This window comes from Silene latifolia, chromosome 3 (assembly GCF_048544455.1).
Source record: "Silene latifolia isolate original U9 population chromosome 3, ASM4854445v1, whole genome shotgun sequence".
In the NCBI taxonomy this organism is placed as follows: Eukaryota; Viridiplantae; Streptophyta; class Magnoliopsida; order Caryophyllales; family Caryophyllaceae; genus Silene; species Silene latifolia.
Genome location: NC_133528.1, coordinates 107,334,650 through 107,361,837, shown reverse-complemented (window position 1 = coordinate 107,361,837; position 27,188 = coordinate 107,334,650). Strand labels below are relative to the sequence as shown.

The window sequence follows — 27,188 nt, the reverse complement described above, 5'->3', positions numbered from 1 at the left end:
TATTCTTTTACATTTACTCGAACTACGCGCAAGGGTTTGATTTCGCTTTTTTAAGTGAATACGTAGGCAATCCTTCACCGGATTCAACCCAATATGCCCAAAATGTAAATAGAAGGACATTTGCATTGCATTTGAAATTCGACAAGAATAATAAAAGAAAATCACAGCGGTTTCTTAACCATTTAACCTTTTTTATTTCATTCATTTTCTAATAATAATAGTACGATACATAATAAAAAAATAGAATAGGCTAGGATTCTAAAAATCCCTCCTTTTTATTACAACAATAATAATAATAATCAAATAATAAATAAAGACTCGGGCTATTCCTCCATTCCTCCATCTTCCCTTTGCCCTTGTCATTCTTGTCATATTTCTTGTCACGACCTCGAGCCGGCGCTCTTGCACCACTTCAGACCTAATCACCAACGGTCTTTCTCGAGGCCCGACTCTTCCATTCTTGCCAACCACCATTTCTGCAACAGAGTAGTCTTTGATTTCTTCAAGGACGAACGACCAAAATCCACTTCTTCTTCTCCTTCTGTCAGATGCTTCTCCTTCTCTTTCTCTCCCTCGCGCACCTTGTAGTCAACAGCTCGCGTTTCCTCGCCTTTCGCGTTCTTCCGAAGTTGCGGCCTTTCTCCACCTCAGATAGGAATCCGACACCCACAAAGCATTGGCGGAGAAGCTCAAGAACCACATGTTCCTTTGGGCCCATTTGATAGCCCACTCTCTTCGGCTCTCGGTGGTAAGCGCTACAGCAATCTGCGGAACGGTATCAAGCCTCGGGATAGTCTGCTTCAACCCAACTTGCCTCATCAATCTTTCCGGAAAGATGCATACCATGAACTCCAATCCCGGAATGCGCACGGACCTAGTAGGATCCAAAGAAGACACTCCAGTGACGGACTTGAGGTGCCACCATGGTACGACCCACCTAATCAACGGGCCATCATCATTCTTCAGCTTGTTCTTCCAATAGTCGCAGACCCGAGTGAAGTCCACCATGTACAACCGCGTCCTCATCGCAATCATACGGAATGATAGGAAAGTGCATGAACCGGGGCTCGAGCGAATGGAGCCGTTCCATAAGCCAAACCTACCAAAAGCAGGTATTAGACACCCAAAAAAAAAAAAAAAAAAAAAAAAAAAAAAAAAAAAAAAAAAAAAAAAAAAAAAAAAAAAAAAAAAAAAAACGAAAAAAAAGAGAAAAAAAGAAAAGGTGTCTTTTACCTGTAAGATGACGAGACTCCCCAAAAATGGAAGATCGCGGTTGGATTTCCTATTATCCAAACCCAAGATAATCTCCCCTAAGCACAAGCAAGCCGGCTCTCTGCGACTCCCATTTGCTCGATAAGACCCAAAAGACGGGGATCACCTCGCAAATCTTCATCAACGTGTCCATGAAAGACATACACATGCAGCAAACAAAAGCCGAATGCTCTCCTCCTAGCAACATAAGAGACAAGTGGGGTCACCCTGTGATGAATCGGTCTACAAAGTCCAAAGATTCTCACGCCTTTCGGGGTAACCAAGCGATCCACCTCGAGTCTAGTCAATCCGAGCAGGTCTCTGAATTTTGTCTTATACCCCTGTGAAGTGGAAGGAATGGCAGGTAGATGCTCGGGGTCCCACCCACCAATAGCAGCAATTTCCTCCGGAAAAGGACAAATATCACCTCCTGGGAACGCGAAAACATGATAATTTGGGTCCCAGTAGTCAAGACAAGCATCCAAGAACGGTTTTACAACCTTGATGAGTTTCAAACTCAATAGAGACCCAAGGTTATGAGCACCCATGTCGTGCTTCTCAATATTCGAGAACTCATTAGTCCATTCCTTCAAGCGGATCTCCAAAGTATTCATGATTACAATTTTCTCTTGAAAATTTATTTTGGGAGTTTTTTATGTGGATTAACGGAGAAAAGACGGAGGAATTATATGATTTAAAGCTTCGTCGACGCTTCTATTTATACTAATCGTTGTTTCCAAAAATCCGCCAGAAGAGACAAGCTTGGGAACAGGCGCAGCTCCTGCTGCGCCTATTCAAAGCGACGCAGCTCATGCTGCGCCTCTTCCCCAGACTAACTTTCTGCGATTTCCGCGTTTGGATCTTTCCTAATCCTATAACGAATAATTTCCTATTCCTACGGGATTTTATTTTGGTAAATACGAGCAATTTACCATGTTTCTTATTTCCTAAATTCGCGGGCACGCATTTCGAGGCGACGTCGACACATTCGCCATTTTCATCGCACTTAATTCTTCCTTTAATTCATTTATTTATTTATTTCATTTTTTTTAGGAAGTAAATTTCTTTTTAGGAAATAATTTTCTTTTGTTTTCATTTCAACATTTCCATTTCTACACTTACGGATTTCTATTTTTTTTTCTTCTTTAGGGGGTAACCCTCCCTACTGTCAGGTCATTTCCGACAAATTTTTGCATTTTTGTCCTTTTGAGTCTCATTTTTGGCGCTAATTAAGGCCATATGTGTATAAAATGTATGCTTTGGCGTGATTTCTATGTAAATTTCGGCAGCATGACGGCGTAAACCGTTGTCTACCAAACTGTTCAAGAACTAACTGCAGTACAAGCAACACAACCCAAAGAAAGAAAGGCACTCGGGCCATCATATATACAAATGTACAAGCAAACTGGGGGCTTGCGCCCCGAATCAAGTCCAAAGTCCAGGCAAACTGGGGGCTTGCGCCCCGAAACAAAGTCCAAAAATGTTCAAAACCAAATGTACGAGCCTACAAAACTACGCAAAACTATCATTGGGCACCCTCCAACTCAAGAACCTCGCCATAAGAGCAGCAATCTCGGCGTCCCGAAACTCGAGCTCCCTCGACAAGCGAGCCGTCTCCTCCCGAGACTGGGTCAGCTCTCGCTCCAGCTCACGACCAGCCTGTGGACAACAAGAAATTGGCTCCTGTCAATCAACTCAAACAAAACTGAAAACCAAAAAATCAAAAGAAGTCAAATGAGGTTCATACCTGACGATCTCGACCCCCGACGAGTGCCTCGATGGCGGTAGCTCGTAGCCGGTTGGCCACCCTCCATAGTGCCACGAACCGAGATGGCGCGACCTACATGTCAAAAGAAATTCTCAGTAAAGTGAACAAATTCAATCAAATGTGTTCTTACATGAAAGGTATATAAGCTGGAGGCTCACCCTCCGAATCAGATGCTGCCAGTCGTCTAGGCCATCATCCGTCACGGCTACGTCGAAGTCACGCAACTCGGAGATCGTCGTCCTCCCAGTCGCGTCAGTATACTCAAGGGTCTCGGGGTACACTGGGGGCTCGATGCCCGCCGCCTCAACCTCCTGAAAAGACAAATAGCTCTCATTAATCGATGATCTTTCATCGTGATTCCCGAAATCAAATCAAGAAAAATAAAGGATACTCACCACTACTGGCCAGTACGCCAACCTCCCGTAAAGGAACGCCGAGTAGTCCTCGCCGAGCGAGAAGAAGAAGGTCGTCGCCACCGGCACCGCCAAGTCCGCCTCCCTCTCGGCCTCGCAGGGCTCCCCGAACATCGTCCTCGGAGGATCGATGGGAACCGTCAACGCGCCCGAGAGCACCGACGAGCCAAGCGCTCGCCCGATACCACACAGACCCATCGACGTCCACAACAAAGAAATGACTCGGGCTCCTAGGTCGAAGGACCTCAGCAACAAAAGGAGGCGCTCCAGCGTACTCCGCCCAAGGTCTGGGCACCCACTGCGACAAGATAAGGCAAAGATCATTCCTATAATCAATTAAAAGCAAAGGACAAGAAATATAAATGAATACGAGTGGGATACTCACGCTTGCTCACCAAGGGCGTTCACATCCCGCCGGTAGACATTGTGAGAAGAGCGCTTGCTCTTCGTCCGGCACATCACCCAATCCCTCACCACGGGATAGGCCTTCTCCAGCGGCTCTGTCCTCTAGGGCGCGAGACTCGGGAAGTAAGAGTACACCCATGCCTATAAAACAGAATAGTCAATAACGATCTTTCGTGATTCGATAAAGAAAAGAATTTACTTTGGTCTAAAGGAAGGTTCATACCTCCAACAGTAGCCCAGGTCCGACAGCGCCAGGAGAAGTCCCCTTCTCCATCAACTCCGGACGAACCATGGCCCTCATGAAGCGGATGAGGACCGCAAAACCAGCAGTGATCCAGTCCCAGCGTCCTAGGGAACTCAGGTCAGAAAGAAAGGGAAGAAGCTTCGTCGATAGCCTCTCGCCCTTGTCTCCGAGGTAAATCGAAGACAAGAACCACCAAAGCCACAGACGAGCTCTCTGCTCAGCTGTGCAGGGAGGAGGAGCAGTCTCCCTCCCATCGATCGTCACCAGCTCCGGGGTCTTCCCCACAAAATAGTCTCGGACATAGGTACTGGGTACCAAGCCCGGCACTGCAACAGCCTTCGGCGATAAATTCCAGCCGATCAACCTCCTCGCCTCGGCCGAATCCGCCCTCATAGCAGTCTCCGGCCACACCATCTCCTCGGTCCCACACGGCAGACCAGAAATCATGCCGTAATCCTCCAGAGTAACTCCCACCTCACCAAAAGGCAGGTGAAACGTGGAAGTCGTATCCCAGAATCGATCCAAGAAAGCACGGACCAGGCTAAGGTTAGCCCGCAACTTCCTCTTCACGATATCCCTCCAAACCTGAACCAGAGGACCAAACGCTCCACGCTCGATCATGGCCCTCTCCTCCGCCGACAGCCGCTCATAGTGCTCCATCGCTGTCGTGTAACCCGAGAACGACCTGATGTTCCCGGCCTCCTATTATGATTTGAAACAAAGCTATCTTTAGTTTTGAATGAAATTTGCAAGAAGTTTGGACAAAAAGAATGAAAGAGAATAGGTAATGAGTAGTGAATTCTTATTTACCAAGCTCTTCACCGTCCTGTAGGACAGGTGACCCTCTGCGCACCCCACACGAGGTGCCTACTCTCCCGTGTCTCGGCCACGCAGAGCTCCCCTCGGTGACGACCTCCTCGCCTCACGTTGGCCCGTCTCGGGGCCTCCTCCTCCTCCTCGACGGCCTCCTCCTCGTGAGCCTCGTCTCCAGTGGCCATCACCGCATCGGTGAAGGCCTGCTCTAAAGCCTGCTCAACCGTAACGATGTCTATCTCCATGGGAGTCCTCCCAGAAGTAGAAGCCTCATCACCTGCAACATTAAAGTAAATTTAGGCCGCGTCACATGACGACAAGCCTTTGTTAAGGAGTTTTCGAGCCCTTGGAGCCCTGAAAACTGCCCTTTCCATGCCATCTTTGGTCATATTCCCGCCAACCCAATCACTCATGTGACAAATTGAGTCAAGTCAAGTCCATGTCAAAGCCTAGTTCCGGGTTCAAGCCGAAAATTCGGCAGCATTTCGTTATAACGGCGATTATGCCCTAGAAAGGTGCCCCGAAAAAGTTGTCACAAACCGAAATTCTGAGATGGCAAGAAGTTTACCCATCATCCAAGGATCCCAAATATCAAATTTCATCGCCAATGGGCAATCCTAAGGCTATTTTCGAAGCAATTTACGGTTCAGCTGTGAAACCGTCTCAAAATTCGCTCAAGGGCTCAAAACTCGATGAAAATTCAAAGCAAATACATGGTTATGTTCCTAACATTGCCTACTATCCATTTCTAACATAAATTTGGCAAAACAAATCCATTTGGGGGAAAAGCCCCAAATTTTCGATCAAAAGGGTCGAAAACCCTAATTCTCGCGGTTCAAAATTCGACAAATGTAAATGATTAATGCAAGATTGGGACACATACCTCGATTAGTCATGTTTAATGCAAGCTTTTGAATCAAACCTCGACGGAAATGGTGAAGATTTGAGAGAGAAATTGAAGGAAATGTGTTTCGAAATAATGAAATATAACCCGTCTGATTTCGCGTATTTACGCGGAAATAGCCAATTTGGGGAAAAGACGCAGCAGGCGCTGCGCCTCTTCCAAGAGACGCAGCTCTTGCTGCGCCTCTTCCTTGTGTTCCATCCATGCGAATTTTCGAAAATTCGTTATGAGTTCGTTATTAGTGGGCCCATCTTTGGTGCGCCTCTTCTTCAACGATGTTATGTTCTTTTGGTCTGTTCCGACGATTTTCTTTCGTTCCGACCCGCATTTTGTCCAGCGCGACAGTATTTTGTAGTATTATCCAAGATCATTTTATCCCGCGCAGCAGTATTTTGCAGTATTGCTCAAATCCTCTTATCCGGCGCAGTAGTATTTTGCAGTACTGCTCATTCAAGGTTTCTCTCACGACGATCAAGATGTTCCTAATCGTCTGTCCCCAGCGCAGTAGTATTTTGCAGTACTGCTCACTCGAGATTCCTTCCGCGACGATCCAGATGTTCCTAGTCGTCACAATATTTCCCAGCAACAGTTTGTTTGAGACCGGCGCAAGCAGATTCAACCTCAAATTTCGCCAGAGTTCGCTTGAGACCGACGCAAGCGGATTCCCCAGCAGTTTCTACCGACGTCCCGTCGCTTTCAATATTTCTCGTTTCCCCGCGAAGTTCGACCGAGTCTCAGGTATGATCTCTCCTTATGGCTGGCGAGCTTCCTTACGTAGTCTAATGGACTTTAAACGACCCTCCCCGATAGTCGACAGACTCTAAAATGTTCCCGACGATAGGTCCTTGGCACAGACCCCTTGAGCCGCCTCGCGTCGCCATAGTCGTCAGGTTGTAATCTTTGATTGACCTGATGGCTGTACTTTGACTTTCGCCTTGTCCAAGCCTCAGTCAAAGTGGGGGCTCTGTAGACACCTCGTTTCTGCACCTCCCGCAAACCACCCGGTGATGATTGGGCCGCATGTTTGATTCGCGGAACGATTTGTGACAGTTCGTAAGATTATCGTCAAGTGTTTGCTCAAATATTAATGTCAACCTCTTAGTTGTCATCTACGTCCCGATACGGTCGTTTTGGCGAATTAGAGTATATTCGAGTCCGGGTCAAAAACCGTCTCCATTTTCTGATAACTGTTAAATCCCGAGTCAGAATGTTCTGGAATGTTCCGGATATTTCTATTCCATATTTTACAAATTTTATCTTTTGGCAAATAATATCCCGTAATATTCATAAGATAATCGAATTATTTCCGTCCTACCATAACTCAAACGCGGAAATCTTTCTTCAAATAGAGAGGAAACCTCACGGGAACAGACGCAGCAGTCTTTGCGCCTCTTCCAAGGGACGCAGTGATCGCTGCGCGCCTCTTCCCAGGCCCTTCTTTGCATGATTTACGTATCTTTTTTATATCTTTCCGAGATTCACTTCCAAAGAGTCTCCGAAACCCTATTCCTCCACGTGATTAGTATAAATAGGAGCTTTCGTTCCTCATATTTCTCACGCGAGTGTCCGTCCTTCTCTTCTCCCTTTGCATTCTAGACTTCGTTCTTACTAATTGGCGCCTACGTGCTTGAACTTTCGACCACGTAAGCTCGGATCTTTCCGGGTACCAGCCTCTCCGTTGCATGACCGACCAATTTGACCAACTACACTCAATCAACTTAATTAATTAATCGTTTTCCTCTTACGAGGGCACTCTCTTTGCATTCGCGTCGAGCATCACTAGTCGATATCTTAGTTCATCTCGTTTCGTCAACATGTAAGTCTGAGGGTGTATAATCCTCTTTTATTTATTGTATTTTATTTATCGTAACGTCATTGTAAGGTTTATGTCGAATACACCGTTAAAATCGATTTCTAAAACCCTTTGTTAAAACCTGTTTTTTGCGGATTTCCAGTAGACAGACGTCGAGAAAAGACGCAGCAACTGCTGCGCCTATTCGAAGGAGCGCAGTTCCTGCTGCGCCTCTTCGTGAGGCTGCCGCAGTTCCTGCTTCTTTTCTTCTTCCTCGTCCTCTATAATTCGTCTTTGTTTATTTGTTTTTCACTTGTTTTCTTAAATTCTTCGTTCATCATCATTAATATTCACATGTACATTATTTATCATCATTAACATGCTTAATCCGTCTTTAAATCCGACTTAAATCTAATAATCCAATATTCGCGGGTTTTCGTCATTAAATTCAATTCCGGGTTGTAGAGATTCAATTTGTTCATATTGGGTTTCTGGAATTCGTCTTTGATATAGTTTGCATCTGTTTATTCACATGTTCATTGTATATTCGTCATATATCGTCATGTCTAACCTAGTTAATTGATTTCAATAGAGGACTCATTCATTAACATCGCTCCTTCTTGTAAATTAATTCGTTAATTCCGTCTCATCCATGTCTACTGTTTTTATGACTAATTCATATGTAATTAATGCATTAAATCACTTTCACCCGAGTCAATAATCTAATCAATCTTTAAATTCACCAATCGACATTAACGGTTTGCGATTCCGGCTTCACGCCTGAGAATTCACCCTTGGAGCAGACAAAGAATCTGCCGCGCCTCTTCCGAGGGCGCGCGCCCTCTTCTGTTCCAGGATGAGTTCTGCCTCTGAACTCCGTTTCTGCTTTGACCTAGTTTAATTAGGCTACGTATTAACTAACTAATATTCGTATTATCGCTAATTCCTGTTCGTTATTTCTTTTAATTTATTCTTTTATTCCTTTTTCTCAAATCATCCGTTTTAGCGGTATTTTCGACATAAATCGCCTAATCCAATGTAATTATTGTAATTTTCATTATTGTAATTTTCTTTATTGTATTTATCATTATTTCTTGTGTCATTTGTATGTTTTCACATGTAAATTAATATTAATTCCTACTTCGACCCAATTGTATGCTAATTAATTGTCAACCGACTTAGTCTAATTCTCACATGCTAGGATTAAAACTTGGATGTTGCATTGCATGCATATAGCCGACGATATATCAAGTACGAATAACTTCCCTAATCATTAGTAGAGGCCGCTATCGAGGCGGGCGGGATTAGGTGTTCGATCAAAAGAGCTTCCTAATACGTACCCTCACCCCTTACTCCTGATCTCTGTGAGCACCCGTGTTCATTGGCATCCACGAGAGTCATTCTAGACATAGAATGCTAAGGGTAACGATTGCTTAGTGTTCATGTCACTACTTTGTGTCTTGACATGACACGAGGTATTCGAACGGTTCCAATTTCCCATAAAAATTGGTGACGACTCCATACAAAATGCAAACGCTTGTCCCCGTTTCTCACCAAGCGCCCCCGTGGGCGGCCCGCTGTCCACACTTGCTAAAGTAGCCATGATTGTAGTAGTGGCAGAAACTGAAGTGTCTTTTTCAAAAGGCTGATTTTCTGCAATAAAACTGGCCTATGCAGCGTCAAGCGTATTCAAGTCTTCTGCTTGACAGACTCCCTTCTAAAAATTTTATCTAGCTCGGAAAGTCTTTTCTGGTTCAGAGTCGAATGGTACGAGCTCGGACCTCTGAGACCTGGGCATAAACAAAACACTAAAGAAAGGAATGAGAACAGTCTCAAGGAACTAATGTTCTCTGAGACGAGACAAACTAAAATAAGCAAACAGAAAATTGTTGCCTCCCCGGCAACGGCGCCAAAATTTGACAGGCTAAATCGCACACCTATCAAAAATCAAACAACCGACCTAAACTAATGCAGTAGAGGTATTCGGGATTGAATCCACAGGGAGACAAACGTGTTCTATCTGCTAATTATAAGTCTGTCTAAGTAAAAAATCTGGGGGTTTGATTGGTTTGTTTGTTATACTAAAGTAGTGAAAAGCAGAGAAATAAAGAGTAGAAAACGAGTCTAAAAATATAAGGGAAGATAGCTAGGATTGTCGGTTCACCATGGTCTAACAACGGTCAAAAGCAAGGGTCAAAGATCAGCATAAATATGGTGTGAAGGGTAATGAAAAGGTTCTCTCGGTCCGATATTCGCCCTAGAATGCTTCTAATATGCTCTCGCTCTCATTAGGGTATTCTATTGTTCGTAGCAGGTCTCACTCTCTCCAGTCTCTCGATCTAGGTCGGAATTTACCAGATTAAATAACTAGTCGCATGCATTCAACTAATTAAATAAGATTAATTGCTACGATTAACAATTCAAACACGATAGTTACACCAGATCTAATATCCTAATTAAATACCGTCACATAATCATGGACCCCCTAAATCCCAGCATAAGGAAATTAGCTACGCATAGTTGTAATGATTAAATTAGCAATAACAATGGAAATTAAACTAAACATAACGATGAGATGTAAATAGCAATCTAGCATAAAACTCGCAACTAATAAAGAAGAACAATAAAAGCAAAACAATAAGAATTAAGAACTTGAAAAACGAAGGTTAATTAATTACCGAAATAAAGAAAGAAGATTGCAAAGTTTTCGATCTGAGAATTCCAAAGCCAAATAACGTCTAAGAGTGTTTTTGCCAAAAGTAAAGATGACCTAAAATTGTTCTCAGTTTGTCTTTATATGAAGATAGCTAATATTTATTTAATTAAACAACTAATGGGCCGAATTAACAACTAAATCAATACGGCCTAATATGCAAAACAGTCGATCGACTTTTCTTCTGAGCATACTAGTCGATCGACCAAATAGGCCTGTCGATCGACTTTTTCTTCTAACATAACCAGTTGATCGACCAAATAAGGCTGTCGATCGACTTTTCTGGGGAAACAGCAGCGTCTAATCCTCACTCTGGCATGCTTCCTCACGTCTTCACGCATTCCAACGTGATTTCTCCCAAGCTTAACTTCAATAGTATCCAAAATGTGACTTTAGAGGCGGGTTTTGGCTTGTTTATACTTCTTCGGGTCCAAATCTGCAATGAATACAAAATAATACAAAGTAGCAAATTCATGGGAGAATAGTACTTATGCTACTCAAAATAGCATAGAAATGCGTGCACATGAATATAATAAATGTATGAAATAGGCACGCATCACCTATGTGTGTAGTAAACCGTCTTAAATAGTTAGGGTGCTCGATCGAGTAGACCCAAGTCACTAGCTCGAGCAACCCATTGGTAAATTAAAGGGAAATCATAAGAATAGAGAAAAGTTCCTGATGTCACCTACCAACTCAAACGAGTAAGAAGAATACTCGATTGAGTAGATGGTGCTCGATCGAGTAAGACTTCCTTACTAGATCGAGCAACCTGATTTTTACAGCAGCATGTTTTGTTTTATTCCTTAAGTTGGAGATGTTATTATATTATTATTCTAATCTTTCTTAAACCCGCCCTAATCTACTCAAACATTATTTAACCCCATATTATCAGACTTGAAACCCTTTTCGGCTAATTACAGAGAAAAGAGATCTTGTGCAAATCGATTTTGGGGATTTTCTTCTTAGCAAGCTAATTTGATTTTCGATTGTTGTAAGTCCTTTAATTCAAGCTTTAAATCATTAATCTAGTGTTAATTCCCTAATTTATATTGGTATATTAGATTGAAACTAAACCCTAAACTTGGGGTTTGGGGAAACTAGTCAAATATCGATTAGATTGAATGAACTATGTGGTGACTGTATGAATTACGTTTTGTAAGTAATGATTTTATAGAGGATCATTATTAAATTGGTTTGTGCACTCGGATTTGCTAAAAGGTAGGGATATTCTCTACTCACTTGTGTAATCGTAATTTATTGTCTTAAGATGAATTGAATATGTTGTTCTTAGCATTGCGGATGATATATTGAATGGTTGTATGAATATTACTATTTTGCGAGTATTGAATTGAGATGCGAACATGTGCGTGGATATCGATCAGTACGTTGTCGAGGAGGTTTTACTATCGATTATGAGGATGTAATGGGATGTTGTCTAGGGGGTTGTACCACGATGGAGTTATGGCACAGTGTTGAGGGGTTGTGCTACGATGATGTTGCTTCGACGGTTGGCACGTATGAGACTTGAGACCAGGTTGTTATCAGTTATTGTGTTTGTTTCTTTGTTGTTGTTGCCATTCATTAATGCTAATATTGTTAATGATATCATGTGCGTTGCGTTATTGTGTTAAAACTATTTTATAACTTTTGCGGTGATCCATTTAATATTTTGGTCAAATGGTGAGCAGCGAGTCTTACAGGTACTGTTTTGTTAGTTGTGGTTGTGGCTGTTGTTGGGTCCAGACGAGATAAGTACAACCGTAGGAGTCAGACACAGATTAGTCAATAGTTGTCATTTAATTAATAAAGTCTTCCGCTATAATAAATAGTCATTTAGTTAATGGTTTTTGGATTTGTAAGACAGTTTAAGACATTTTAATTATGTTTATATAATAAAGATTTAAATTACTCTTCTATTGTTGTTTTGATATGTACTACATCGGGCAACCGAGATGGTAACGCCCTTATTTATCTTAAAAAGTCTTGCTAAAGGCTCTTGGGTGAATGGTGGTGTGACAATGTGTTGTTAGGAAAATTGCATTAGCTAATGTGGCATGTAAAATGTTAGTTGCATCCATTTTAGATTGTATATATGCTAGTTGCATTCATGGCATGTAGTTGCAAAATTTTTTTGCAAATGCCTAATTAGGTCATTATAGATACTTTTTCTATTTTGAACCTGTCATTTAGATAGTGTAATACTAGTGTCTTTTGACCCATGCGCTAAAGCATAGTCAAGAGTTTGCACTTGACCACTTGATCAACCCAAATGATGTGAAAACTCCTTGGTTGCCGTGAATTCCAAGTTGACCTCTGAGCCTTGAAACTATCAATTTTGCCATTTACATTCTCATGCTCACAAATGCTACAAAAGGGAAACCTGCACAAACAAACAAAATTGAGTTCAAATCAAAAATCAAAAAATTTGTTTGCAAAATGTTTTATTTTACTATGTCATAGCTTTGGGACTGTAATTGCGACTTCTAAGCTTTTGTAGAGCACTCTCACTACATACAGGGTCGCTCTTGAGCCGCTTATGCGGGGATTTGCTTGTTGTTGGTCCATACCACACACCCTTAGCTAAACAATCATGTCTATCAAAGTCAAATCCAACGTTGTCAAAAAGAAACAACCAAGCAAACATCCAAAAAAACAAGCAATAGATACTCACGATATCATGTTCTTCCTTATCTTCAAGATGGTTTCACTCATTTATGGTTTCTTGGTAAAGAGGGACAACCCTTCCTCTCACCTAGGTGAGAGAAGGTATTCACACAAACCTATAGTGTTTTCTAATGTCACGGGATCTACATTCCATTTCCGCTTTATCGCCCTTGATGAAGCACCTTAGTAGTTGAGGGCAAAAGTATATTAGTGTAACGGCATTTGGAGGTGACTTGTTTCTATTATCTTAGACTTAGTACTTCGTAAAACTAGTGCCTACAGTGGAGTATACACACTCATATCGGTCCCTTTTAGTTGATTTCGTCACTTAGATGAGAAAAGTGACTATTATTTTGTAGATGCATCCTATTTGATTTTGTGTGCTTATATGATGGATGTATCGAAGTTTTGGCAAGACTTCATTTGCCTTGAAGAAGGTATTCTACCTCTTGAATGTCTTGTTGTGAGTTGAAAGGGCGAAGCTAATTGCCTTGTATCGGATATACTATTAGGTTAGTTTTAATAAAGGTCCTAGTCTTAGTCACCTCTTTACTCGAGGACGAGTAAAGGTTCACTTTGCGGATATTTGATGTGGTTACAATTTACGCACTTTTAACTCCTTAACCGACCTCATTTTGCATGATAATTGTGCTTATTAATGTCATTTATGGTGTCATTTGCTTTGTATTTGTTATCTTGTGCATTTTAATTGGTTTTGTAGCAAATAAGCCAATTAGGGCAATTTTGACACGATTTTAGGCATAAACGAGGGCAAATCAACACCCTGGAAGACTAGCAATAAGAGAATGCCAAGGACCAAGGACCAATGACTCATATTACAAGGCCGGTTTGAGGTCTCCACATACTAGTTAGGGCGAGCTAGGTGAGCTTCACAAGCTGAGTTGGAGGGCAGGGATTATCAAGAAGGAGGTTCTACAAGCCAGCTTGGGCGAGCTGGATTGTCGGGGAAGTCCCAATCCGCACGTATTTATTCCTAATCTCGCTTAAGCACAACTAAAGAACAGTTTCAGGAGCACACTCACAAATGTATCACCTGTCATGGGTACAACATCCCAATTTGAATAGTTTTTCCTTGATGTTCAATCCCTTATTCATGATCCAAGAGATGATGGAGTGTTTAGGGACATTCTAGCTATTCCATATCATTTTGTACCAAGTTGGCTTTGCCTGTTTTGGTCTGAGCCAGTCATACGGTATTTGTTTAAGTTATCTAATGGGCTTGGTGTGTTGCCAACCCTAGTTCCATAATTTGTATAAATAAACGTTTGAGATGAAATGAGAAAGACGCAGTATTATTTCGTTTCTTAATTGTTCTCTTAGGAGTATGACATGTTGATGTGAATATAAAATAACATGATGATGCGCTGGAAACTAAAGAACATTCGCACAGATTAATTCTGAAACTCGTTAGATCCCTGGAGAAAAAGATGGACCAACATCTTGGCATCTTCAGTTGTTTGATACGATCATTGTACAATCCAAAACTTTCATATTTTACATCATTTTCAATTTGAACATTCCCCCAGAATACAAAGCATTTACAGTTCAAGACATGTATCAGTGGATCGACAACTTTGGTCCTATAGATCACCCTACAATCCTTGAGGCCTACGTTACTTAAATCCTCGTATTACATCATGTACCAACGTCCAATACACTCCGTTATAAGCATTGTCACTCGCCCTCAGACACTTCATTTTAAACCAATATCATGAGTGTTTTTTTTTTTGTAGAATAGCTGAGTCCGTCTCTTAGATACAAACATGTGTCGAATACTAAATTACTGGTAACCGAGTCCCGAGTAATATAAAGCAAGGGTCATTGGCTTGAAGAACATTGCTTATTCCGAAATTCAGTGGACAACAAAGTATTCATTAGCTTCTCAAGCCTAGCAACTCCCGGCCCAGGACTAAAAACAGAATAGTTACCTCGTAACAAACAAGGGTCAGCTCCATTAGAAGAGCTTCCAGTACACCATGCACCTAGCGCAAATCTATTTGTGCGGTTTAAGAGCTCTCTGTCAATTTTGTCAAGGACAAGATCATCACGTGCAAATTTACGAGCAAAAAGAGCACCACTTTTAACCATTTTGTCAAAGTCCTTCATAGACAGAACCCGAGGGTGTTGTTTTGGAGGACTGTCCCAAGCAATATAATGAAGGTCATGCCCTATTGCTGTGTTTCGGAAGTTTTCAGTGTTGCAAATTACAGTATGAAAGTAGCCTTCAGGGGAAGAGATGAAGTTGGTGAAGTAGAGTAGGGCTGTTCTTGGGAAATTGTCCCATCCCCATATACAGTATTCAACAAATGATCGAGTGAGTACTGCCCATGCTGAACCTGCAAGTATAAAAATAAAAAAGTCAAAACTATAGTAATATGTTTTCTTTCAGGAAATTGTAGCCCAGAATACTATGCCTCATTGAATTAGCAGTCGAACTCTTTTCAAGAGAGAGAGAAGTAAACATCTTTCCCCCAATTAGGACAAAAGGTATTCCTCTACTTCTTTTGGTGTAAGGGAGCTAATCACAGTTTTGATGCTGGGTGATTTCGTACCTATTCTTAAACACGGAGTATAATTTACCAATGACTGCATCAGCAAGGACATGTGCCTACGCCTCTCCTTATATGGTTGGCGGTTGCTCAATCATATAGCAGAGTAAAAGAGAATGAAAGTTACAATATTTTGCCTGTAGTTAAACCCAACCATACATCCAGGCGACGATGCCTAATGATTCTAAAAACAAGTCACAGTGGATTCAAATTTTCAACCAAGAACTAGGCCAAGACATTTTCAGTAACTAATACTCTATGGTGGAAAAAAAAACATCTTACGTATGACACTAGAAACTTAAAAAAATGGTTTGTGACTATACCCTACTACTAATGAAAGATGGTTTTACACAAATATTTATGTTCTCGATGAAATAAATATTGTCAACAAAGTACAAACACACATTCATTTTCGTAAGACTTTAGAAAAAGAATTCAGCCATTTCATGCTGAAAAGGGAGTTTGTGATCAGGTGGAGATTCATTAGCAATAAAAACACGACCATCCTCGGAGCAGCGCCTCAAACATAGGGAAGTTCATTGAACCCAAACGCCTCAACGACGTCGTTGAATTCACTAGCAGATGAAACTTGAAACCCACAGAAAAGAATTGCGCCAGATGAGATTACGCGGGAGTTGGCCATTATTTGGGGTATTTAATTGAATCTGTGAAACTGGAATTATCAGTTATGTTGTGTGTTGAGGTTAGAATAAGAGGAAATTGGGAGTAGGGTTCTTGTTCAGGTAGTTGGGTTTTCTGTGAATGATGATGATTCTGCCATTTTTGTGAGTTAATTATAGGAGTAAGATGTATGGTGTGGAAGGGTGAAAGGCGTCTGGTGGAGTTTATTCAGTATGGACCGTTGTGCGTCTGTATTCATGTTGATTAATTCGTCGGTCTTTAGTGAGACAATCTAAGTTGAAATACTCCTTTTAAAATTGACAACATAAACTAGTCGCCACCCACTTCTCAGTAGCAAACGTTTGAAAAATGGTTAAATACGGAATATATATTCATACATTTTGGTAGAACATGAGTTTTCTCATACTTAAATCTTAGTTTGTTGGCATCAGAAGTTTTAGCTTCCAAAGTGATGTCTACACCTATTAAGGTATATCACTACTGACCAGACCTTCGCATGAGGGGGTGTGTACAGGTATGAAACCATCAATGAAGTCTATCAACCAGCATTGACTTTTTGTTGAGATGGTTCTCTCACAATAACTACATGGTTAAGCGACATTTCTAATTTTTCCTCATGTGCCCTGTAAATTATTCCTTCGAGTAACATATCATGAAAGCTTCCTCAGATAGAAATTGGACACACAACTAGAATGATAATTTAGCCATCTGCTGACATGTTATGAAGCTAATAAAAAGACCTAATTAACTAAGAGAAGTTTTGAATTTACTCATAGTAGTATAAAATTTCTGTGATACATACCAGTAAATAAATTGAATGCAGTGGGGAGAGATCGACGTTGGGTAGTATGGGCGAGATCATATTTTTTGGACAAGTACAGCCCAGGATCAACAACAATGGGTCTAGCCCTTTGGTTCCTGCAGTTTGATGTGTTTTTATAATTAAGACTTAAGAGCCAATGATGAAAAGGTCAATGAAAGAGTTCCTACAGAAAGCATACTCACAGTTTCCACCCAGCTACCATAGGCATATGTTCAATAAAATTGAGATTCCGTGACAAATTGGAGAAGACATGAAGTATATCTGCACAATGAAACCATCAAATATTAGACAAAATTCCATACTTCTGCTGCAAAACAGCAAGCTTAGAACATCTACAAATTACTATGGGGACAAGAAAAGTAATGTAGAATATTTGGATACAGTGGATATATTTTACTACTCTCTCCATCTTGTACTAAACTTCAAATTTGACTTTTCGGCCAAGTTCCAAGAAATACGATACTGAATATTTACATCTATTAAAAAAATTCACAACATACAGGAATATAAATACGTAAAGTAATCTCAGAGTGTCATCTTAAAGACTCGTAAAGTCAAAGGAGATGTGTCTGAGATGGAAAGAGTATAACCCGTATCTCATATTGAACTTTACACAGTAGCGAGTTAATTGTGGCTGCGCCTCTCTACTACAAGACTACAGTCTCACTTAAAATACCCCTTTATTATATAATTAATAATTAATCCGATAAATAAGTATATTCGATAATATTCTAGAGATGCATACATACGCTTGGTGCATCATCGCTACACATATACATCAATAATCCTCTCATACATATACCATCATACATATTATTTTTCTTGCAAATATAACATTCCCCACATTTTGGAGCATGAAAATCTCACTCTATTCAGGCGAACAGTAAGGGTGTGTTTGGATAGCAAAAGTGGAGGGAAAGAGAGGGGAGGGGGAAGGAGGGAAGGGAAAGTGAGAGAAGGGAAGAGGAGGAGGAATGGGGAGTGGGTGCTTGGATACAATTTCCCTCCAAATCTTGCCTATTGTGGAGAGATTTTGATTAGGCTTGGAGGAGGAAAATTGAATCCCTCCAAATCACTCCCCCTCCATTTCCCTCCACCCTCATTTGCTATCCAAACAGGGGATTTTAAATCCCCTATTCTCCCTCCCTTTCTTTTCCCTCCAAATCTTTCAATCCAAACACACCCTAAGGGTGTGTTTGGATAGCAAAAATGGAGGTAAAGGAAGGGGAGGGGGAAGGAGGGAAGGGAAAGGGAGAGAAGAGAAGGGGAGGGGGAATGGAGTGTGGGTGTTTGGATACAATTTCCCTCCAGATCTTGCCTATTGTGGAGAGATTTTGATTAGGCTTGTAGGAGGAAAATTGGATCCCTTCAAATCTCTCTCCCTCCATTTCCCTCCACCCTCATTTGCTATCCAAACAAGGGATTTTAAATCCCGTACTCTCCCTCCCTTTTTTTTCCCTCCAAATCCCTCAATCCAAACACACCCTAATTTCTTTGAAGGTGCTGATCATGACTACGTCTAGACATACTTGCACCGAGGCAGAAAGTTCACCTACATTGATGCATAGTCAACATCACCACTCATGCCTAGAAAACGGTGGTGATCATTATCTGTGGAGACAATCTAAGCAAGAAAGGTGCTGATTCTGTCTTCATTGAATCCCAGTTATTTCTTTAGTCTTCTCTCATTTGAGAACACCCTTATACATGTCTTTTGTCGCCACAATTGTAACACTTCTTTTCACTGATGCCCCTTTGTCATGATCCCTAAGACAATCTCATTTTCTTGATGGGTCCCTTCCCCCTAATAACTCTTCCTGACCAGTGCTTTAGCTGGACTTTGAAACATAGCTATTAACTATGGGATCATATATTATCCTTCACATAGTGGCTGCTTCATCCAAGGAAATCTTTTCCCTGTCCACAAATAATATCTAGAGTATGGGTTAATAGTTTTGCTAGTGAAGCAAACAACAGGACTTTAATCTAATCCAAGACCTTATCATTTACACTTCGCAGGTGGCACGCTAATTGATTGAAACGGTTTATTATCTCGGACCTTTCATTCCCTCCTCCATGCAAAGTTCCTATGGCTCCCATCGCAAGCACTAGAGATTTGCGAGAGACTTTAACACACAGATGCCCTTAAACATTTTCATCAAAACCTTTGAAGCTGTGTCGTGAAGAAAGTTATATCATACTTTTGGTAGCAAACTACAACCAAATTAAGCTTACTACATGCTCACTTCGCATTTTCTTAAATTAACATATTTAGCAGCTTCAAGAAGTTCACTGATATTTTGATGCACCACCATATCCTGACTCCTTATCACGAAAATCATTTTCTCGACGAAGGAAAGAACGTCAAATTTAGCATCATTCATTAGTACAAAATCTAAAATACAAAATCTCCTCTTGGCAAGGCATTTATATGCTCCTCACAAAAAGAAACAACTAACCTTACCTTTGATACCAAATATTAGGAAATTTGACCTTCGCGTAAAAAAGAAAAGCAAATGAAAGGGAATAATAAAGTAATTTGTATAACCATAGTGTATGCCATAATCCCCTATCAATAGTCTCATGAGCAAGGTTTAAAATCTTGACCGAGACATATCGTATCGCCCTTGTATCGGTATCGGAGGCGGCCGACACGAGATATCCGGAGATGTACCGGTAAATTAAAAATTGGAAAATATCGGTCGATATGACCAATTTATAAAGTGTAACGGCGAACTCGGTCCGATACGGTCTACGGTCTGCGATGAACCCGAGATGAACGAGTTGTAATTCATAGAGGCCAAATTTTGTAATGAAAAGCTCTTTAAAAGTTGTATAGCATTGGTTAAATTAATTATTAAAAATAGAATTAATCGTAACTTTATACTCCCTCCAATCCAATCCATTGGTAACATTTACTTTTAGGAGGTCAAAATTGGAAAATTTTGATCATAAATTCCGAAAAAACTATGAAACCTTGAAAACCGAAACTAACATATTTGGATTTGCAATGAAAAAGTCGTATCATAAAAATATATTTTTTTTTTTAGAAAAATGTCGTGTATAAATGAAGAAAAATACGGTTAAATTGTTGCCTCGAAGACCACCAATGGATCGGATTGGAGGGAGTATGAAATATCTACAAAAGCTTGTAAAATAAAAATCACTCCTGTAACAGCGATGACGATTCCACGACACCTTTACCGCAACCGATACCGTGATTTTAAACCATGCTCATGAGTACTAGTTTAGGAAGAACACATAACACACACACAAGAAGTACAAACCTAGGAACCACTGCCTGCCGTTTCGCTCATACTACTTTGAAGGAAACCAAACACAACACTTATTATCTTATTATTGGTAGAGAGTACACTTCTCTTGTACAATACTATTCAAAGTATCAAAGTACCAGTTACACATAGGATCCACTATGACAAACTTGAGAACAAACATAAATCAAATGCATTATCTCTACACAGGATTGTAATTAATCCTTGATAGGTAAATCTACTACTTAGCTACATGCACTATGCATATAACCAGTGGCGGACCTAAAAATTTTTTCCAAGAGGGGATAATCTAAACTGTAGATAAATACAAAATACCGTTTCTCGAGAAAAAGGGAAAATCTTCTATTATGTTAGAAAACATACTACGTTGCTAAATGAGGAATACTAACATCAATATTTGCATAGTTCAATGATAAATTGCCTCACCTCATCCATTCCCATGAGTTAGTTACTTAATTATATTGGATTACCAATAAAATGGGAGCAATTTCTATCTAGCATGAACAAGTGAAATTATTTGATAAAAAATGTATTTGTTTAACTAGAAGCACAAAAACATGGGAAATAATTTTAGAAGATGTAAACAACAATAAAGATAAATTAAGATTATAAACTACACATACTAACATACAAATCATAATGTTAAAGTGTTTCCCATTATTAACCTCCAATATGACCTTTCAAATACACGATCATGGTTTTATGTTTACCTTTCTTCAAATAATATTGTGACTTTGTTTCAAACACATTATTTACGCTTTTCTTTTCATACTTTGTCCCCGGAAAATCTATCTCACATTAGTATGATGTAAGGCCATCAGATTCGACTAAAAATTTCACTCGGCAACAAGTCTAATAAAAAATGAGGCCGAAAGACTTGCCTACTATGGATTGTTTTGATAAGTTTATTATGAAACTATCCCTCGTAGAATTTGATTTCTACTCCCTCCATTCAACTCCACAAGGCCATTATGCTTTATCACGTTTGCCAACGCGACTTTTACTCGGCAAATATCTTTAATTACGTATTTGCAAAAATTATAAAAGTTAGATATTTTTAATGTACTCTTAAAGACGAATCAAATAAGATCTCACATGAATATATTTTCACTTATGTATCGAGAGAAAATTGAAGTTGAATATCCGCTTGTGAATAGTGTGCAAAAGAGATAATAGCCTTGTGGAGTTGAATGGAGGGAGTAGCTTTTACAAACTCTTAAAACTCTAATCAAATAAATGGACATCTTGGATAGTAATAAATTCATGAGCTAATGAAGTTACATGAATGCATGGAGGAGAAGGCATGCTATGAAATATCTTGGACCACAAATCAAACTAACCACAAACAACAGAGATAATAGACTAGATAAGGAATAAAGCAAAGGGTGAACCTTATTCGAGGGTAGCCTACAAATGAAAATGTGAACCTTAGTGTGAGACGAAGGGAGTAATAATTACCTCTTTTGAGTAAAATAGAAACTTAAAGATGTGTAGAAGCACCAAGACGTGAAGATAAAATAGACAATGATTTAATTTCCTTTCTTTAGTGATTATAGCGTGGGTCTAGTTGGAAAGTGTACGTTGGATACAATTTCCATAAGCCAAACGCAACAAGAGCTAGCAATTCATTTAAACTCGGGTTTCATATTGGTGAAAGGCAAGCAGGGAACGACCATGGCCCTGTAAAGGGAAGATCCGCCTCTGCATACTAGTATAAATGTAGGGTTGTTCACTCGGTGGTCTGGACCGTACATTTCGTCCACAACTTGGTCGGGTTCATACTTGATTTGGTCCGGTCCATTGTCCGTCAGTATATGTCAGTTTGTTATTTCTGTAGGACCGGACCAAACAGCACACCGAACTACTTTCCAAACTATATTACTTTGTATGTACTATAATATGAAATACATGTGTTTTTAGAAAGGTTTAGATTTTGGTTAATTTAATGGTAGTTATAATTCACATGAACTATCTTTACCATTATTCTGGAAAATGGATTTAACATATCACGTAAGTTATTGTTTATTCAACACATTTGTAATGAAAACTAAATTTGGTCGGGTCCGATCAGGTCATATATATGGTCCCCCCCGGCGGTCTAGACCAATGTAAATATGCTTCGGTCTTCGGTACACCTTTTTTCCTTAGTTTGATCTTCGGTCCACCTAGTTTGGTCCAGTTTGGTCTCCCCTACATACATGTACCATGCCACCATCCTAGTCGTCGGCACCTAATGTATTCATTAAGTTACTAGTTATTTGATGAATATATATAACTAGTATAGATCCCGCGCGAGTGCGCGGTTTTTTAGATAGGAATATTAAAGAAAATAACAATTATACAACTGATATTTAACTCAATTTGAAATTTAATTGTAAAATTTATTATTAGTAATGTTTTGTATTAATCGGTGGAAAATAGAAAGTTCAGTATAATCCAGTTGTAGTTATAATAAAATAATGGAAGCCTAATTACAGATATGATATGATAAAAGCCCAATTATAGATATGATATAATGAAAGCCCAATTACAGGTAAATTCATTTAGGCGGGAAATTTTAGAGATCACTTATTCTTTTAGTATAAGGGGGATGGTTTCTAGCATTCATGACGCGGACGAATATACAAGGCCACAGGGGTAGTTACACAAATTTACTCCATTTTCCATAATTAGAGTGAAGCATAATTTCATCTTGCCACATCATCTTAAACAATCAAAAGTTCAAAACAAGAATGGTTAAGAAGAAATAACACCAAAAAAAATCCAATTATGTAACAAGTGGTAAGATGAAAAATGAATCAACTGAAAACTATTGTACAATTGATGGAAATTAATGATAGTTTGATAAGGTATAATACAGTAAAGGGAGTTGTTATGCACCATATGATGACATCATCTATAATATTGTGCATAATAAAAAATTCGGGGTAAAAGGTCAAAGGCAAATGAGAATATAATTGAGTTTTACGAGACTAAGATGGTTTGTAAAGGAGGGTAATTGTATCTTCCATGGAGGACGGCTGCTCTTATTATTTCTCATAATTTGGTAGTCATGTAGGCATGTAGTATGTGATATTTGACAAGATCGAAATAGCATCGCTAAAGGTGGTTGGCTTTACTAGCTTTAGGCCACAAAAGTACTTGTACATGAAAAAGGGTTCCTTAATGTCTTGTTAGAGTTTTTCTATAAGGTGCCCTCGTGTTTTACATTTCCTACATGGTAGCCCACTTTTCAGAAGCATACTCTCTCCATTTCGCTACGGTCCGATTTATCTTTTTGAGGTCAATGTTTTACAACTTTCCGGAAAATTATAATTTGAACCAGGAAAAAGTAATATATAAATGCTTAACACTAAGGTGAAAGGAGACCCTAAAAGTCAAGCAAGAAGATCTTAGTGAAATGGAGGGAGTACATGGTACCCCTGAGTTTACATATTAACACTCAGCCGTCTCCAACCGTTAAATCTCCGTCAATGTTTCCATTAATTTCCCCTCACCTCTTCATGTACCAATAGTCATCTTGTTCACCCACATCTTCATCTTCTTTATATTATTCCCTCACCATCTTCGCCCATTATTCAATTCATCTCCCCCACATAGTCCCCTTCACTTCCACATCATTGTTTTTTCTTCAAACCTCATTTTCAATGTCTGAACTCTCAAGCAAATGAAGATTTTGGGGGACAAATTGTGAATGGTTTTTTTTTTTTTAATTAACGCTTAAATTTCTGAACACACCCAAAAGATTCAATCTTTACTAACCTTTATAATAAAAATTCACAATTAGATGCCAAGAAAGAAACCCAAAATCAGAACTGAAACAATTTAATTAGAAGTTGATGTAACAAATACAGTATCTGAGATTAAATGAGAAGCAATTAGGGGTTGTAAACGGCAATTGAATACATAACTAACGTCATCCAAATCGCAATCAAGAACAAAGTTTTCATCTATTATAAAGGTGTAAGTATATAACTAAAAAAGATGGATTTTTTTTTGACACATTTCTGGTTAATGTACCCAAATTTCCTGGAAAATGAAAGAAAATGGGGTGGGCTACAGAGAAAAGGTAAACGTCTTTTTAATAGTCTTTATGAGTTAAGGTTGACAGAAGATGAATATTGATGGATGAAAAAGATGAAGAGTTGGGGGAAGAAGATGAAGAGTGTTAGATGAAGAGATGAGGGTGGTGAAAAGTTGTGAATTAATGGAAAAATTGAAGAGCATTTAACGATTGGGCATGCCACGCCTGAGGGTTATTAGGTAAACTAAGAGGTACTATTTTTCTTAAAATGTAATAACACGAGGTACCATGTAGAAAAACTAATGTTATCTTATTAAGTAGCGAGTACATGATAAAAAGAGCTTTGCTACAAGCGATGGTTGTTTCTCTTAATAATTAAGGATTACAGTTATACAAGATAGAGTTGAAATGTGAGCTGTTGCTGATTTCCAAAGTCAATAGTCAGGAACTGGCTAATCCAAACAAAAAATGACAACACACAACTAGCTTTCTTTTTTAACCACAAGATCAACATAGACCTTGAAAATAGCTTTCTTTTTAACATAATTTCAACATGTCAAGGACAATAGCTAGGGCCTCAAAATTGCTTGAAAGGTTACCGAATAGAAAGCATCGATTAAAAAGAGTTAGCAGCAAACATAATGCTGAAATCTAATCAGGAATTCAAGTATGAAGAATAAAAAGCAACTAAGGAAGTAGTGAACTAACCATCTTGGGTCATGAGAGGATAATCTGAAGCGCTGAGGTTGATAAACCAGTCCCAGTTCAAACTCTCTCTCAGCAAAATAGAAATAGCTTGCAGAGTAGAGGCAACCATAGTTGGGCCTTTATAAGTTACTAAATTTGATTTATCCATGACGCGCACATTCTCCACTTGACGAAAAGTGGGATCACCCTTGACAGACATCGTCAAGTCCAATCTTTCCCTGGGAGGAGATTCAAAATCCATGTGCAGAACATATTGATTTCTAGGATGATAAACCGCCTGCAAAACTCTCATGATTCTATGACTATCACCCTTGGTACCCGAAATAAGATAAGCAAACCGTGGTGGATCATGATTCGAATTCCGTGTTGAATCTAAAGATCTGTTGATATCATCTTCTACATAATAGGTATCAGTGTGTTGTTGTTGTTGTTGAGATTCTGAAATCGCTAAAGCATCCAACTGTGATGCTGCATCCTCATCATAATTAGGTGAATATACCCCGAATAAAGCAGCTAGCACAAGAGTGAGGGAGACGAACAAACTCGTAATGAAGGGAATTAACCACTTCCTATCACTAAACATCCTATTGGAATGTGGATTCACATTCTTCCTCATAGCCATTAAGAACAAGTAAATAAAACAAGTAAATAGAAGAATAACCAGCTAGCTTATCATTTATTCAACGAATTCAATTGCAATCCAATTTCTGAAACCATGAAACAACTTAGACATTCATCCAACGCCGCCAAAAACCAAGCATTAATCCACATATATCTTTGAATAAGCTGAAATTACTAGTAGTATAATAATTTAAGCTCTCTTGCACAACTAGGATCTTCCAAAATCACAAAAAATAAATTGACCCAAGTCGATTCATTCAAGTAACTTTGATGTCCTCAGAAGAGATTCAAAACCCAACAAAAACAGTATGAGAAAGGAGTACAAATCTGACAACAATTATGAAAGAACAAACCTAAAGACTTTTTATTAGATCTAATCATAATACAAAAACAAGGGGTTAAAAAAAGTAAAATGGGTAAATATACACACTGTAAAGGAAACTTTCATGTGGAAACTTGTAAGGAAAGCGAAATAGAAGGATGATAAAATGGTAGTCTAAAACAAAAAAAATTAGCACAATAGGGTTTTGTTGAAAGTTATTACTCAAAATGGGTCCACGTCACACCCGAACCTATACTTGTATTCAAGTCGCTTTCCCGCTAAGCGACTACGTGTTGGGTGACATGAAATTACAGTTGCTTTTAAGGGCCAGCTATTTTAGCCCAAGTCGCTTAGGGGCCCAGCGACTACACTATTTTGCAAAAAAAAAAAAAAAAAATAATAGAAAAATGATCCTAACAGGAATCGAACCCATGGGGGTTGACAATTATATTAATAATCCACTAACCACTGTACCAGGCGGAGACTTATGCTGTAATTAGCGCAGCAATTTATTTATTCTTGTACTCGTAATCGCTGGTCTTATTTTATACTGCGTTTATCATCTTTCAAGCGCTTTAAATAATCAAGAGATAACTTTCGTTCTGGTGGTCGAGGTGATTGTTCAAAGAGTTTGACGCGGGTTCGATTCCTTCATAATGCAATATTAGTTTTTTTTTTTTTTCCCAAAAATACTATTAAGTCGCTCACCGGGTGAGCGTTTTCAACTCAAATCGTTGTCCGGCTAAGCGACTATAATCCGGAACCTAACTCCACCAAAACCGAGCCTACGTGGACCCATTTTTGGTAATTACTTTCAAAGTCACCCCATTTCGTCAATTTGTTTGTTATTAAACCCCATTTTGGAAAAACATTCGTATTTATTATTAAATCAGGTTGCCCCAAACGTGGGGGAGAGAAGACTGAAGAGTAGAGAAGAGAGGGGTAGACAAGTTGACTAAGATGAGACACAAACTCGTAAGTGTGGGGACGTCGCCCGTGGGGCTTCCCGTAGATTTCACTGTTACACCATCTAAATTCTTTTTTTTTTTTTTTTTTTTTTTTTCTTTTTTTTTTTTTTTTGACAATCGGGTTAATGAGACCTACATAATAATAGCACGCTTAGCTAACCTATGAGCGGCTTTATTACAAATTCTAGGAACATAAGCAAAAGTAACACAATGAAAGTTTGCCGCTAGATCGGTAATATCGTCAATA

The 27,188-nt window shown here is 39.5% G+C and overlaps 1 protein-coding gene across 1 annotated transcript; it reads right to left on the bottom strand.

Moving 5' to 3' along the window:
- Positions 1 to 14,407: 14,407 nt before the first annotated feature.
- On the bottom strand, positions 14,408 to 26,913 carry LOC141647831 (beta-glucuronosyltransferase GlcAT14A-like). The gene is made up of 5 exons (XM_074456181.1): positions 26,844 to 26,913; positions 25,031 to 26,147; positions 17,188 to 17,266; positions 16,985 to 17,100; positions 14,408 to 15,327 (listed from the first exon to the last, which is right to left on the bottom strand). The coding sequence occupies exons 2-5, from the start codon at positions 25,650 to 25,652 to the stop codon at positions 14,810 to 14,812; spliced, it is 1,335 nt and encodes a 444-aa protein (XP_074312282.1). The 5' UTR covers positions 25,653 to 26,147; positions 26,844 to 26,913; the 3' UTR covers positions 14,408 to 14,809.
- Positions 26,914 to 27,188: the final 275 nt, after the last annotated feature.

Coding starts and splice junctions, on each gene's coding strand:
- LOC141647831 (XM_074456181.1), bottom strand. CDS start 25,652: ATGGCTATGAGGAAGAATGTGAATCCACATTCCAATAGGATGTTTAGT. Junction 17,267..25,030: donor TCCTCTCATGACCCAAGATG/GTTAGTTCACTA, acceptor TTCATTGTGCAG/ATATACTTCATGTCTTCTCC. Junction 17,101..17,187: donor ATGGTAGCTGGGTGGAAACT/GTGAGTATGCTT, acceptor ATCAAACTGCAG/GAACCAAAGGGCTAGACCCA.